The sequence below is a fragment of the Hippocampus comes genome, unplaced genomic scaffold (genome assembly GCF_001891065.2).
Source record: "Hippocampus comes isolate QL1 unplaced genomic scaffold, H_comes_QL1_v1.1 scaffold94, whole genome shotgun sequence".
In the NCBI taxonomy this organism is placed as follows: domain Eukaryota; kingdom Metazoa; phylum Chordata; class Actinopteri; order Syngnathiformes; family Syngnathidae; genus Hippocampus; species Hippocampus comes.
In genome coordinates, this window is record NW_017806059.1 from 4,041,366 (window position 1) to 4,057,785 (window position 16,420).

The window sequence follows — 16,420 nt, forward strand, 5'->3', positions numbered from 1 at the left end:
GTTTTCGGTGTTTCACCGAGGTTGCGTGACTCTGTAAAGCTTTCCATCCTCTCGATCCGAATAGAATGACATCGTCACACACAGTACACAGAGCTTTAACGGCGACTTCGAGCTTTTTCACGAAATCCGACACAAGCACAATGGTTCCTCTTTACTGTTTCCTCCTGGGGACACCGTCAGCTTTCTATCCAACCAGTCCCATCGAAACGTGTTTTTCAGATCCGCATCTATCTGCCGCACTTTAGCTTCGTCGCAAGTCTCGATAACATTCGGCATTCGCGAGAAAGGGGTTTCGGAAGGCGAACACGGATTGGTTGTGATTTGCATTTGCCGATATAGCGACCAATCACAACAAGTAAGACATTGGTTTTAGCCCGTATAGGAAGTAACGACAAACTAACACTTCGCGATAAAAACGGGATTCAAAATGGATGCTTGCAAACGTTACTTGTAAACATTACGAGCCCCGAATCTGCCGAAGACAAGTCCGGACCCCCCACCCCCCCAGAATTTTTTTACGGATTTGGAACGACATAAAATAGGTCCATTTTGACTGGAAAAAAAGCGGAATTCCGCCAAAACGCGGAAAAATCTCATCCCTGGTAAATATGACCTGATGATGACGGCGTATGACGTCGACCGGGAAAAATAATTTTGCCAATAAAAAAAAAAAATGTAGTCATTTTTTGTTGTTAATGTGGCGTTCAGATTTCGGCAGTGTTTGGTCATGGTCACAATTCTTCGCCAAACGGTTGCACACTGTTTTTGTGATTTTTCTTACTGCATGGAAATTTTGATCATGTCCAAAATTCCCCTGCGACAAGAAAAGTACAGGCTGTGGGTGGTTTATGATGGGAGGGTAACATTTAACTTACGTTAGTGGTGCAGCAGGTAACATCTATATCGCGAAGCAATACAGAGCAGTCCTTGCGACAGCTCACCTCTTCTCTGTGCCGGTAAATGTTATTTAAGATAAATCGGTCATTCAGCGAGTGTGTTCCAAACAGTGAACACCGGTCACCAATTCCTGCTTGCTTTCACGCTGCCTGCTTTCAAACCGCATCTCGTTTACTCCCAACGACTGCGCATGTGGAGTCAGGCAGCCCTCATGAACTCGAGGAATGGTGACAATTTATTCACTTGTTGCTCTCAGGGCACAAATAAACAACCAGGTTGACGGTGTGTCTCTATCTGCGGGGAAATTGCAATCCTGCCTAATAATCCCCATTTTTAATTAGTGTAGCTGTAATCTACAGTTACATTTCTTTTGCACTCTAAAGATGCAAGTCCTGTACATACAAAAGGGGACCCCCATTATTAGGCATCCTGTCCATTTTGGCAAAATTGAAGACTTAAGGGCGAGTTATGGTCGTGAAAATATGGTACATTTCAAATTAGGCATAGAAAAAAAAGTAGTGTGTTTCCGGTAACCCGACCGACCGAGAATTTCGACGTCAAAAAAAAACTTTACGGTCGGCATTTTTTTCAAACAACCCTCTACATTTTTGTGTAGAGGGTTTACATCGGTGCATACTCTCACGATATTCACGTTGAGCACGTGCGTCGTTTGCCCTGTCATCTGTCAACAACATTGAAACATGGCGGTGGCCACGATCTCCGACGACAGTTTAAACCGCGTTTTCTGTGTTACAGTCGCATGCTCGCACCGTAATGTTAAGAAAATAGCATCCATTGATGTATCGAAAAAAATTCAGCGAACTGTTTGATGAACACCACGGGCCGAGTAAAAATTTTTGATTGGGGGCGGGGGGAGGTTAAAAAAAAAAACTTTGTCCGACCTACCGACCCTATGCTGAAATTTCATGTTACCGGAAACACACTATCTTTTTTGTTTGGCCTTATCCTTAGACATGGAAGCAAGAAATTGTAGTTCCGGTAAGACGAAAACAGATGCTCACCAGCCCATGCCACTACGCCGTGTGAAGCTGAGGATATATATTGTTTGTGCTCATAGATTGGATCAGATGTGTTCTAATAAAAAGTATGCAACACACATACGGGAAGAACATACAAACTCCACTGCAGGCCTCGGAACTTTGAGGCAAACGCGCTAATCTGTTCTGAGTGAAAAATAACAATTGGAAGCATTCCCCATCATTTAATTCTGAAAATTTTCTGTTAGCGTTATTTTGCCATCAATGGTTCTGATTGTTGTCAATCGCCGGAGAGAGGAATTTTTGGCCTGTCGCATGTTGGTTATTTTACCATGATTACAGTAAGTTTTCTGTGGATTGGTTATTTTCGCGTGACGTGTCGGCTGCCGGGAATCGTTTATATTTCCGTGAGTCATGGGCTGTGCATTGCTCCTGCCTTGCGTTAGCCCCTTCTGTCTCTTTTCACAATGTTTTCATTTTGTTTTGTCACTGAAAATAGGCTGTTGTAGACATTACCTGCCTAACCCTAACCATAACCCTCAGAGCAGGGTTATCAGGGACATTCACACGTTTCTGGGCAGCTTAGCAAGATTGTGTATTTCGGTAGAATCTATAATGTTTAATGTGCATGTAAAAAAGCTTAACGTGGCTTAATGTTAAACTATGACCAATCATCACCAAAATTTACATGCACAACACGACCAACGCCCACTTTAATCATCTGAAAATACTAAAACAATAGCTACACTATTTTGCGCATCAAGTTTTTACCTCCTGAGAGATGTTCACTATAGGGACTAGAATTAACATGGGTTAATGTTAGAAGTCTGCAGCCAATTGCCACTAAAATTCATGTGCATATCTCTACCTATGCCCACAGCGATGTCGGAAAATATCCAAAACAATCCCCTTAGTATTTGGGACATTATGTTTTGCTCATTAAGTGACATTAAGCTTGAGTTCAGATTTATAGAGGGGAAGACTGTAATGTCCATAAAGTCTCAAAAATGGGTGCGATCCTTTTGATATTGTCGGACATTGATGTGGGCATGGGTAGAGAGGTGCACATGAATTTGGGTGGAAATTGGGGGTTCTTTTCTAACATTAAGCCACGTTGGGCTTTTTCTCTATTGTGAGTCTATATGGTGAGGGAAAAGCTGAATGCCCATAAAATCCAAGATACTGGGGCGATTGTTTTGACATTGTCAGAGCTTTAAGCGGGCCACATACATGTATGTGCATGTGAATGTTGATAACGATTGGTGGTAGTTTTATAACAAAAGAAGCTGCGTTCAGCTTCTTTTTTTTTTTTTTTAATCACACGTTTTCGACTGCCTTGTACCTAGACAGTAGGACACATTTTGCGTCTTTTCAAATGCAGCAATCGCGTTTTCTACTTCTTTAAATGTGAAAAATTCATCAACAACGAAGAGCGAATCAAAATCCACGACGACAACACCTGTAACGCACGAGTCGTTGACAAAAACAAGCATGGGCTCTTTTTACGTCAGTGGTGGGTTGTAACCACACTCAACATAAATGACACCTTGACCGATCACGACGTTTATTGCTCAAGGTAACGGTGAGGAAGGCACCCTTCATTAGCAACTAGCCGCCACGATTGTGCTTGTGCATGAGCAACCGCTTCGCATCTGGCAGTGGTACCGGCCGTTTCGAACAAATTTGCCCTAAAATAGCGAAACAAAATCGTTCAGTGACACTTACCAAACCATCAATCTGAATCTGCTTCACAGGAGAGTCCAAGGTGCCACCAGTCGAAGCCATTACGACGGTAAAATAGTCGAGAGCTCTTACTTGGAAACTACCGACAAGCCGCTACACGAGGAAAAGGGGGACCGAGTTTTTAGACGGACATCCTGTTGGTGCTGGAAGACACGTCACAAAAGACGGTTCCGGAATCTGAACGTTTCCATACAAAATAACTCCTTGTGGGAAACATTTTCTGGAACTCTCAATTCATAAAGATAGATTGACGTAAAACATGGCTTGTTCCTTTTAATTTATTTTGTAACAAATAAAGTCAGAGAAGTACATCTAATGATATTGTATAACATATATCCTATCGTAGAAAGGGTTCTGTCAGTCGTCATCTGTACCTGTGGGTAAAAAACAAAAAACAAAAAAGGACGTTTTTTGTTTTTTACCCACAGGTACAGATGACGACTGACAGAACCCTTTCTACGATGGAACTTTCCTGGACGACTGAGAGCCTTCACAAGCAACATATATCCTACTAATTTAGATATGAATTGGATGATAAGTGTACAGGGTGGTCCCATAGTTGACTGGTCAGCAATTCGGTCTCACAGTAGAAGAGGTGTAGGGTTGGATTCTGGCTCCGGGATTCCTGTCTGGAGTTTACATGTTCTCTCCATGCCTGCGTGGGTTTTCTCCTCCTACTCCGGTTTCCTCCCACATGCCAAAAACCTGCATGGCAGGTTAATGGAACACTCTAAATTGTCCCTAGGTTTGAGTGTGACAATTTCTGTATTCATTGCTGTCTTTTTCTTTCTGAATGACAATGAGATGGTTTGTCATCAAATTACAGGACAAACCTAGTAAAAGTGAAATGTGAATCGTATCCAGTCTTTTGCAATCAATCTTCGATGAAGCAGTAACTTAAATCCATCGATCACTTATCCGAGCCACTTATCCTCATGAGGGTCGTGGGCCTGCTGGAGCCTATCCCAGCTGTCTTCGGGCAGTAGGCAGGCGACACCCTGAACTGGTTGCTAACCAATCACAGGGCACATGCAGACGAACAATCATCCGTGCTCACAGTCACACCTAGGGACAATTTAAGGTGTTCCATTCACATTCCATGCATGTTTTTGGAATGTGGGAGGAAACTGGAGTACCCGGAGAAAACCCACACAGGCACAGGGAGAACAAGCAAACTCCACACAGGAAGGCCAGGGCTGGAATTGAACCCAGCTAATCTGCACTGTGGGGCAGACATGCCAACCAGTCACTGAGTGACAACATGATGAAAGAATTTTACTGTTATCCTGTCAGGTCCATCAGGCAATCAGACCCTGAAGACAAACTTTAAAACACAAGAGAGACAAGGAGTCAAGCAGAGTTGCCTTTTCTTGCAAGGAGAGTGAATGAGTGTAATTCATTACAAACTCAGAACAGCTCTGAAAACACTTCCCTCGTCTCCCCTCTTTTTATTGTCTTAGGGAGTGTCCTGTTACACAAATTTCTAAAGGGGTGCGGGAAACATACACAATGTATTCTAAGTAATTGTAGGAGTCGTGCTGACAGTTGGCGGGTTGTGATAGCACCTGTGGACGAGTTACGGGCGTGCCGTCCTGAGGCTGGTATCTTCACTTCTTCTTTCTCAGTGGCTGTTATCTTTACTTCAAGACTGCGAACTGCAACAAGATAGTCTCTTCAGCATGATAAACTACTTTGATTTGCACACTGTGTACTTTTCCTACTTTCGTAGGCCTAGGTAAAATGTACCGAGGATTCATTTCTATTTTTTCACCATAGGTGGCACTACAGAGCCATTTTCAGCACGACCGATAGGTGTGGGCAATTTGGTGAGTTTTCGTGCATGTTTATGTTCCCAAAAATACACTTCATTTATGCTAGGAAAATTTAAAGGAATGATCAAAATAATTTCCCCCAAAATAAGAGGGACCTCACTCCTACCCCCCAAAAAAGTTGCCCATTCATATTAAGTGAATCACAGAAAACACGTTTAAAAAAATCAAAGTAATTATGGTAAGTCAAAAAGGTCTTTCTTTTAAAATGCCACTGTTGTAAATGCAATTCCAATAAAGTGGCAAAACCGCATGTCATTTTTATTCTAAGCAGGGTTGTCGGTATCTGCTGAATATATAAGTGAATTAGCTTGTAATCTAACTCTGTTACTTTGAAAATCAAGTAATTAGTAAAGTAACTCCGTTCCTTTTTAAGCAAGCAATCAACAAAGTAACTCACGTTACTTTTTCAAGGTTGATGTGGCAACACTGGCAATAACAATGCCTAGTTTACTCTCCTTATTGTGTCAGGGAAGAATTAACAGGGGAGGCGAACAACTGATGGCAGGACTGAAGGTCAAAGGGCAAAATTACCTCCATTGTGTTCCTTCACAGGAAAATAGGATTTAGACCAAATAACGAATCATGGTGGGAGCACATAGTTTGAAATTGTGGTGGCTCAAATTTATGTCTGCACTAGAGGGTTCTCTTCAGGTACTCTACCCTCCCAAAACATGCATGTTAAGTTCAACGCAGACTTCAAATTTTAAGTGTGAATGGTTGTCTGTCTCTATGTATCACTCGTTTGATTGACTGTCCAAGGTCCACTCTCCCTCTCAACCTAAATCAGCTGGGAGAGTGTCAAGTCACCCGCAGGATACGCAATAGAGAAATTGGAAAGATGGATTCAATCCGGTGCCCTGTCAGGCCTCTGATGAGTGTACAAGGCCACTGATGGATAACATGCATGCCCGCATGACGGGCCTCTCATTCCCAGAGAAGCCATTTGCAGAGGCGCTGTATTCCATCACAAGGGCTATATTAGAGTGTCTATCCTGCAGTAGGTGAGGTGAGGACACCAGCAACGATGGCTAAGTTCATGTTGCAGCTCAATTCCATTTTTTTTTTTTTTGCCTATATACTACGCATGTCTGACTTTTTTCATGCTGTGTGAAGAGCACAATAATGATTTTTTTTTTTTTTCAAATCCGACCTGGGTCTCTTTCATATGTGGATGTAAATCGGACACTCTGTCTGGGATGTGTCTGCAGAATAAACGCTCATCCGCACACACCCAACCGACGTCGTTAAAAGCCCAATACAGTGGAAACTCCTCTACAACGAAACCTACATGGGCGAAAATACCCCCTAATGTGAAAAAATGTTCATGCATTAACACCATTCCCACATTTCTGCTCCCCATACAACGAAAAAAAAAACTGTTGCGTTATACGAAATCTTTTTCTCTGCTCTTGCCTCGCGATGAGATTCACTACAACGAAGTCTAATCCAACAGCAACCTATACTGCTTCGTTCGGAAACGGCAACAGCAACCACCACACTGGTTTACACATGCGCAGTAGTCCAGGAAGTATTTGTTATTGTTCGTTTCAGATGCAGCAAGAACGTTGCATTGCTAAAATGGCTACAAAACGGACCTTTGAATGTCAAGCAGCTAAGACAAGAAGAGCTCTGACACTGGAAGAGAGGGTAAAAGTGATCAAAATGAAAGACGGAGGAAACAAAATAAAAGACATTATCCAAGAAATTGATGTAAGTGAAAGTGAATGCTGATCGAAAATTTCGCAATTTCTTTCCCTTTTTTTCTTTCTACACTGACTATATGAAGTGTCAAATAAGTGTATGCTCATACTTATGCACTATTGGAATAAAAATAAAGAGTACACATATACGTTTTTTGTGTGCGTTTGTGTTTACGTTTAAGATAACATTTACAATAGTGAAAAGTCCCCTGTAGTGAAAAATTTCTGCGTGCAATCATGATTTCGGTGTAGAGGAGTTTTACTGTGGTAAGCTTTTAGTGTGAGTAAAATAACGTTTGTATTTTCATACAGCTTCCAAACATGATTTCGTTGTAGAGGAGTTTCACTGTATGCACTTTGCTCGGCCGGGGGAAGGGTGCTTGGGAGGGGAGACGACTGACAGTAGATGAATATGCAAAGTTGTTTTGAGTAACAATTTTGAATTTACTTTAATTATTTGAAACATTAATCATTTATAGTGGACGTGGTGATTGTAGTAATTGAGCCATGCAAATGGTTAATTTATTACACACGGCAGTGATGTGACGTCGTCTTTATATAAAGTCCATAAACAGCTTTATGAAACGAGGAGAACGAGGAGCGTTGCATCATATCCCCAAAATATTTCTACTTATTACCGCCTCGCTACTCTGGCGAATACAAATCGAAGCCGTACAGGTGGGACCATATTTACTTCTGTAAACTATGCGCTACATGACGTTTTTTTGGGTGGACGTCACTCAGCGTTGTGCATTGTGCGCATGCATGTCATATCGCTGATGTGTTGCGTTCCCACTATAGGTCGTATTTGTTTTTGTAACGTGAATGAATACTGTACACAAAAAGATGCGATTGAACTACTGGTTCAAAGCCAAATTGGGTAACATGCCCTGCAGTGTGCACATAGCTTAATTTGCACAATCAAACTGACCTTGAAAATCTGTGTTTGTCGCACCGTAGATGTTCACATGCATTAAAGAAAAGAGAACCTTTGCATTAAACCACTTTTAAAACGCATATCAATGACCAATTGACCATGTTCAACTTTTCAAAAGTTGCTTGGCCAAATACTGTATCGAATTGCATCATGTGCATGCAAACAAGATTTCACAGAGAAGGATGGCAAAATAAAAAAAAAACAAACAAAACTAAAGAATAAAAAACGGCGCCCCCTCGCAGCTACAGATCGATTTTCATTGTTCACTCCAAAAGAACCGTTCAAAAGAGTGACTCCTTCGTGAATGTCACCAGAATAATATTTCACGTGAATGCTGACATCTAAATTACTTCAATTAGTAAGTAAAACAAGACGATGGAATAGTTGATTGACTAATGAGCTGCTGATGGGTTGGAGAGAGTCACGGCCAGGCTGACGAGCTGAAAAGTCGGGCCATGCTCTCTGTGCACATACGCAGTGTTTTAATAGAGCTGAATTCATCATTAAGTTTTTCTCATTCACATATTTTCTCTTTCTGCTGCCGAACAATGGATCAACTATTACATATTGAGTGAAATGTGGCCCAGGAAGAATTCTGTTACCCATCGCTATCTCAAAGGCGTCGTCATGGTCGCTGCGGCTCTACTGAAGCCAGAGATGTTCTGTATTTCATCTCAGAGCGTACAGCCAACAGTGACGGACGGCAGACTCACTGGAGCTCTCTGTCACTCAACGGGGGAGACAGAGAGAGGGAGGAAAAAAACCAGTCCAGTTGCAGCGCTACAGCAACAAAGTCACCGGTTTTGCTGCCGCTTCTTTGGGGAAAAATAAATCCTTACTTGGGTCTGAAAAATCGGTAAATCGAGCAACAAAGTCATATGGAAACACTGGACAGTAGAAGTGTTCGAAGAGAGTATGCAACTCGTTTGGCGAGTACAGGGGTCAGCAACCTGCGGCTCTGGAGCCGCATATGCGGTTCTTTCATCCTACTGTTGCGGCTCTGCGTGGCTTGGGGAAATATTTTTTCATCATTTCAGATAGCAAAAAGTGTTTGTGGCTCCCAGTTTCGTCTTTTCCATGGAAACCAGGACGAAATGGCTCTTTAGGTGTGAAGGGTTGCTGACCCCTGGACTCGTGTCATCATTTGGGGCACTGCGCCCTCTGGAAGCACAGATTGAGCAGAAAACAATTAACCTCAATGTTTAAGGCAGCTAAAAAAAGACATACAGGACATCTGTTTCGGGTCACCCTCAAGGGAGAAATCAGGGGGAGGAAAAAATATTTTCCAGGACAATCATGCTTTTCCAGAATACTTTTTTTTTTCTCCTTTTCCATGTAATTTCCATGACTGTAAAATTGGTCAGTCATTTGAGGTTTTCCAAGATCTATGGGAACCCTGTATATGAGCTCTGATTTGTTGGTGACCAGTTCAGAATTTACACCGCCTTGTGCCCAGGGTCAACTGGGATAGGGTCCCGGTCACCCAAGACCCTTTTTGGAAAACTGATATGATAACTTGACATAAGCATATTTATGAAAGTTAGCTTTTTCCAAACATTTTCATGTGTAAAATATAGTTTCTCCCATTCACATTTAAATATTGTCATTTACTTCAATGTATCTTTTTATGTTCCGGAAAACAAAAATGTGTCAATTACATTAGAATACATATAGTCGATGTTCTGAATGCATTTGCTGTAAGACATTTAAGATGAGGAATACCATCAGTTTAAAATTACATTGAAAAAAATACATAGCAATGGTGTACTTAAAACATTTTTATTTCCAACCTTTACAGATATATCACTAGAGATTACTCAAAGACTAAAAAGTTGGGACACTGTACGTATTTGTAACAAGTACATTTTCTAGTTACATAATGCAAAAAAGTGTACAAGCATAAAAGCAAAAAAAAAAAAAAAACCAAACAAACAAAAACAAACAAACAAAAAAAACCCAAAACTGACAAACTGCCTGAATTTTATAACAAATATATCCGGCCAAAGGGAAACATTTTTTGACAGATGTACTGGTATTTTGTGGGGGAAAAGAAGTGCAACAAGGAGGTGGAGAGGTTACACTTTTGAGGAATAAAACAGTACCGTTCCATATGTACAGAGCCATTGCAATATTTCACACGGAAACAATGGGTTATCTAAAAAAGTTGTAATATTTCCAGGGCTAAAGGTGGACTGTATGAAGATTCATGGAGAAGCAATTTAACGTTAAAAGGAACTGAATCAAAGCATACAAATTGGTGATGTTTCTTTATACATGTAAATGTGAACATTCCTTTGTTTGAACTAAGAGAATACTGCATGATTCCACCAAAAATAGAGTAAAATCATTTGCAAACATCCAAAAACCTTCCCCATCAGCCCCAACCTTCCTCTTGGGGTTTTAAAAAAAAAAAGCCTTGGCAAGCAGTGTTTCCTGTTTTAAACCCCTCTCACCCACCAAATGTCTAAATAAGGTGGAATCGTGGTCCAGCAGTGGCGATGATGTCGCTGTAAGGCTCTTTCTGGGTGACTTCGATAGCTTGCTGCTTCTTGAGGACCAGGAAACTGTAGAACTTAGCGGCCGCCTGCTTCTTGTTGTTGTTCCGGCATAAATCAAGCAGGCTGACAGACTCTGCTCCGGTCTTTGCCATGACGCGCTGGAGGGATGATCGGAAGTTAGCCTAGTCATCATCACAACTTCGCGCAAGTAGAGGATACACCCATTGTATCCAAAATGAAAACGAGCATTGGGGTGTGCACAATAAACATGCTTTGACCAATCAAATTTAATTTGTTAAAAGGTTATAAAAATGACTTGAACTAGCCAAGAATGACTTTGTACCTGAAGGCCATGCAGCATCTGTTGAGTTCTCTTGTTCCATCGCTTCTCTTCCTGGTCCTGGTCTCCAGCCTGACCTTCTTCGTCCTGAATAAGACAACACAAAATGTACTGGTTGTTTTTTTTTCCTTCCTCTTTCGCATTTCATCGTAGTTTTACATGAAAAGCAAAACAAACAAACAAAAAAAAATCTAATCAATTTGTGTGTGGCATTTGAGTTATTGTATGGAGAGGATACAATACAGCTTCTCATTGAAGCAGAGTATTTTCCAGGACACAGGGACTTCTCATTGAGGTGATTTTTCTTTGGTCCGTTTCTTTTCCAATTCATTTGTTGATTTTCAAGGTGTGTATCGCCTCCATTGAAAATCAGCTGATAAAGATGTGTAACACACCATCATGTGACACTCTGAAGAAGCTGAAATACTTCCACTGAAATATATCAAGTAAATACCCCCCCCCCCGCATAAAACATAACCTGAGATCAAGGAACCAAGAAGTTCAATTATAAGTAAGTGAGAATGAAATTTATTCAGTTATTACGCAAAATTTATGGAGAGGCATCCGTCAAGGACTTTCGCCGCCTGGAAAAATGAACCAGGAAACGGGCACGCTACAGAAACCATCCAAGATTCAACCCGTGCTGCAGAGATGAGATCATACCGGCTTGTCTCAGCATCAAGAACCCGAGCCCAACCAGGAACGCAGAGTGGATGATAAAAGTGTCAAAGCGCCAGTACGGTGCACGAGTCAGTTTGACAACATCAACAGTGAATAATTTCAGGAGCAAATGGAACAGTTCAAAGATTGGGTTCCCCTCCACATGATAACAAAACTACATGGACAGTTACACAGCGTGCAATACACTAACAGGCATTTACCGTCACAAAAACCCGACACATCCGCAAACTGCACAGACTCATTGCACGGGAAAAGAAGACAGTATTGGACCATTCAAACATCAACGAAACAACGAAAAACGGATCCACAACATGTCAAGGTATAAACTCACACAAACAGAACGCAGCACACTCGCAAAAGGACTCAATGACGCCATCACACCCAGCCCCGTAATCACATGATGATTTCATTTTGGCAATGGAGCTAGCAGGTATTTTAAAAATGGCCAAACCACCACACAGCAATATTACGAAGGGGAAAACGAAGAAAAAACAAAAGATATCACAATTTTTCCAGCAGACAAAGGCAGAAAGGCAGTTATTATGGACACAGAACAAAACAAACAACAAATGCTACAGGCACTGGATGTCGACCCTTATGAGGTACTGAGAAAAAAAAAAAAAGATCCAACTGAAGACGAAAAATAAACTTAAGGCACGACTCAAACCACTCCTGAATGACAACAAAATAAACAGTCATGAATACAGCAAACATCAGTAACCACAGCCAACATCATCATCTCCAGGATCGGATCTAAGGCGCACCCAAAATACATAAACGTGGTACACTCCTGTAACAACCTAAAAACAAAAACCAGAAAACCCGTCTGAGATCAAGGAACCAACAAGTTGCCTGGACTCTGGTCACCGGGGCCGTCTACTTGAGCTAGGTTTGGAGGTGGGGCTTGTTGGCAAGTGCCTGGTGCACCAATAGGGCCTGGATGGGCTAAGCCTGAACAAGAAACGTGGGACCCACCACTTGTCGGAGGGGCCAAAGGAGTCGTGTGCTTTGTGTGGTGGTGCCAGTTCTCTCGTGGGGGGTTGGACTCTCTTCCACTCTGGAGATGCCCAAACCCCCTGACCCCCATCCACGCACATAACATGTACTGTATATCAGTTGAAAATTGTTATCTTTTAATATCGCGCATCACTAATTGAGAACTAAAACACCGCTGCTGTATGGCTAAAGCTAACCTTGAAACACGAACAGCACACACACGCTCTCTCATTCCCACACTCGTGAACAGAGTCATTCATGCATTAAAGAATTCAGAAACAGCAGCACTCCCCACCAAACAGAATTTCGCGTTTGCCAAAACTACTCAGTTGCAGCACATAAAACACATAGACCAGTTCATTCCAAGATACCACGTTACAGGTTACAGAAATCAAACAAAAACAATACGAGAGTTTATCTTATTTTTCTTTAGCACAATACCTTAGGTTAATTTTACGCAACTAAAACGGGTCCTCGAGTAATTCAGAAAAAAAAAAAAGTGCTGGAGGCACCCACTTGTCTACCGTATTTTCCGCACTACAGGGTGCACTAAAAAGTTTTCTTCAAAGCTCACCGCGCGCCTTAAAATCCGGTGCACCTTGTATATGGTCATTACGGTCATACGACCCCAAGAGGGCTCCTTGCTGGAGACATGCTTACAATGTTATAACTTGCTGTTGGTTGCTATTGGCCATTATTTGAAGGTGCGCCTCATAATCCAGTGCGCCTTTTAGTGCGGAAAATACAGTACCTGTACACTGTTAGGAAGAAGAAGTCAAGCTAAGCACAGTAACAATTGTTTGTGCAATACATGACAGTAACACGCCGCGAAGAACTTCAAAATAAATCTTTCCTTACCAAATAATAATAAATAGAGCGCTGCAAAGTTATTGACACCCACCCCTCCCGAAAACTGTTTGCTACACTATAATTACCTAAAGAACCCAGAAGATGGCAACAAATGACTATATTTGTCTAAATGACCCTCCTCAATTTGAGTGTGGAACAAAGATTCTACCATATGACACTAAAGCAATATTATAATTACTGTGGTGCATCGTGCACTCTATATAACTGCATACATTCATCTTCAAGTACTTCATAGTTTGAAGTTTGAACTTCATTGCTCAAGGAACCGTGCTGAAGTGAATTGAGGGGCTCCGTTTCAACAGAAGCATTGATATGCCGCCATCACGCGGCATCTTAGTGCCAGGAATCTATGTGGGAATGAGTCAAGGAGTTTCATATCGGAAAAAAAAGCATGGTTTGAATGGGATCCTCTATTGACTTTTATATTATTGCTAGCAATGTATTAAAAACAAACCATGTTTTCTATTTAAATGTACAATGGGTGTAATTATTTTTGTTGGGCATATAGATTGACAGTAAACTCCAAAAGCTTAAAGCATCATCGAATCAAACCACACGCTTGCGACATGGTGCATTCAGGGGGCATTCACAACGTTCGAAATGAAAACATTTTAAAGATCGAGAGAAGCCAGAATTGAAATTGTGATTGAAATTTCGACGAATAATCCAGCCCTACAACATCCACTAATTCCACCCACAAGCTTTGGAGAAGTATTTGCTACAATGGTACCGTATATTTGGTGATTTTTACCAGATTATTTGAATGTTACCAAACTCCATAGAACAACAACCAAAAAAAGTTAAAGAATGGCTCTTACACAGCTGCAAATAGATTCTCATTGTTCACCCCAAAAGAACAATTTGTTCTCCAACCTCCCATTAATAGAACGTCTCACAGTATTTTAGTTTAACTGAATTTCTAACGAAGTTTTTCTCATTGACATATTTTTTGCTTCTGTTGTCAGTCAATGGAGCAAGTACGAAATACTGAGTGAAACGTGGCCCAGTAAGACTTCCTGCTAGCCATCAAAATCTCGAAACAGTCAACATGTTTGCTGCGTATCAAATGAAACCAGAGATGCGTTTCATCTAAGAGCGCACAGCCAAAAGTGACGGCACACCCACTACAGCCTCTCTGTTACTCAACAGAGGAGACAAAGTGAGGAAGAAATAACACACTCTATATCCAGCAATACACTTCACATGAAAGTGGCCAGTTTTGGCACTTTGGGAAAAAAATTAATACTTATTTGGGTCTTAAAAGTCAGTAAATCTAACAACAAAATAATATGGAAACAATGGCCAAGAACCGTTCTCACAGAAGATGCAAATTGGTTGGTTGGTTGGTTGGTTGCTCCTGGAAGCAGAGATGAAGCAGAAAAGCACAACAGCTCAATGGTGCCCATTGAAGGCAGCTGAAAACAGGCATACATGTCTGTTTAACCTGTTTGCATTTACCCACAAGGCACAGAGAAGCAGAGGGAGGAAAAATAATTTTCCAAGACATTACATTTTTTTCCTTATTATCCATTATGGGAAAATTGGGTCATATTCCAGGTTTTACAGGAGGCATGGCAACACAGTATCACCTTCAATTTAAGATGCATCATCATTTACAAACATCCTTGGAACGCTGGTCCAATCTGCAAAGTTGAATAAACTATCATTTTTATTGTCGTTATCATTAATTTGCACACACCTTGAATAATTCAAGCTGTGCGCTCATGGTCATAGGGATGTCCCCATCTGATCATGTGATTTTCAGGTGATACAGCATTGGGTTTTAAAAAAGGCCCCAAAGCTAGAAAATAATCAAACTGTGCAAATACAACAGGCATAGCTTAGTTCTATATTTCATTGTTGCTTTTTTTTAAAAATAGCAATGCAGTGAGTGTGACACGCATACACCCACAGAGACGTCTCTGTTTCGTACAGCTCTCCTGTAGGCAGAGACAAAGCAGTGGGTTTGTCTTCATCGCTTGTTTGGAGGGAGAAGCAAGCCGAAAGATGTTCCTCAATAAATCTGCCTTGTCTGATATAAAGCCTCTTGCTAAGCAGCATTATCACAGAGTTGAGAGAACTGAGAGCGCGACAGACAAGTCAACGGTTGTGACACGTCCAAATGCCCTAACTTCAGACAGAGGTTTAACGAGTGTAAATTATTTGGTGACAAGCAAGTTTGTTCCCCACTGTTTGCATTTGACAAAGTCAAAAATCAATTGTGTTTATAGATGAGAGAAGTCACACACGTGCCCAACAACTACGTAGCTGTGTGGACTTGTCATTTTAGCCTGCGCAAGCCTATAAATAACAATGTAAATGTATTGTTTACCATTAGATAAAGCAAATGTATCAAACAGAGTTGTCCCTCACTGCAGAGTAATTTCTTCTATGGGCTATTCAACCAAATTGGTGCCATTTGCATGCCCGGGCAATTAGATGAAAATACATTTTTATAAAGCGTCCTGCACATTGATATGTATTGTGTTAAAGTTAACATTCAATTCTCATAAATGTCAGGGCTATAGTGCCTGTATTTGCTAATTTTATGCCAAAACCCCACAAGCTCTTAGAAGAACCAAGACACCTTGAAATGTTCAAAATGTGTTTCATCAAATTTAGTGCCTCGTGTAATAAAAACTATATATAAAATCTGAGTTTATTTTGCAACTATTACAAAGAGCAACTGGTCCATTTCCATATATACATGTACACACATATATATATATATATATATATAGTGCCTGTATTTGCTAATTTTATGCCAAAACCCCACAAGCTCTTAGAAGAACCAAGACACCTTGAAATGTTCAAAATGTGTTTCATCAAATTTAGTGCCTCGTGTAATAAAAACTATATATAAAATCTGAGTTTATTTTGCAACTATTACAAAGAGCAACTGGTCCATTTCCATATATACATGTACAC

General features: G+C 41.0%; 2 protein-coding genes across 2 annotated transcripts in view; both read right to left on the minus strand.

Moving 5' to 3' along the window:
• LOC109529661 (eukaryotic translation initiation factor 3 subunit H) overlaps positions 1–3,766 on the minus strand; it is a 123,925-nt gene extending 120,159 nt beyond the window's left edge. The window contains exon 1 of the mRNA XM_019893041.1: positions 3,621–3,766. Coding sequence (XP_019748600.1) covers positions 3,621–3,680 — 60 coding nt within the window. The 5' untranslated portion in view covers positions 3,681–3,766. The remainder of the gene's footprint in view (positions 1–3,620) is intronic.
• A 6,399-nt stretch (positions 3,767–10,165) lies between these two features.
• The window catches only part of LOC109529660 (double-strand-break repair protein rad21 homolog), a 22,060-nt gene continuing 15,805 nt past the window's right edge, over positions 10,166–16,420 (minus strand). The window contains exons 13-14 of the mRNA XM_019893040.1: positions 10,949–11,032; positions 10,166–10,763 (exon numbers count right to left, since the gene is read on the minus strand). Coding sequence (XP_019748599.1) covers positions 10,572–10,763; positions 10,949–11,032 — 276 coding nt within the window. The 3' untranslated portion in view covers positions 10,166–10,571. The remainder of the gene's footprint in view (positions 10,764–10,948; positions 11,033–16,420) is intronic.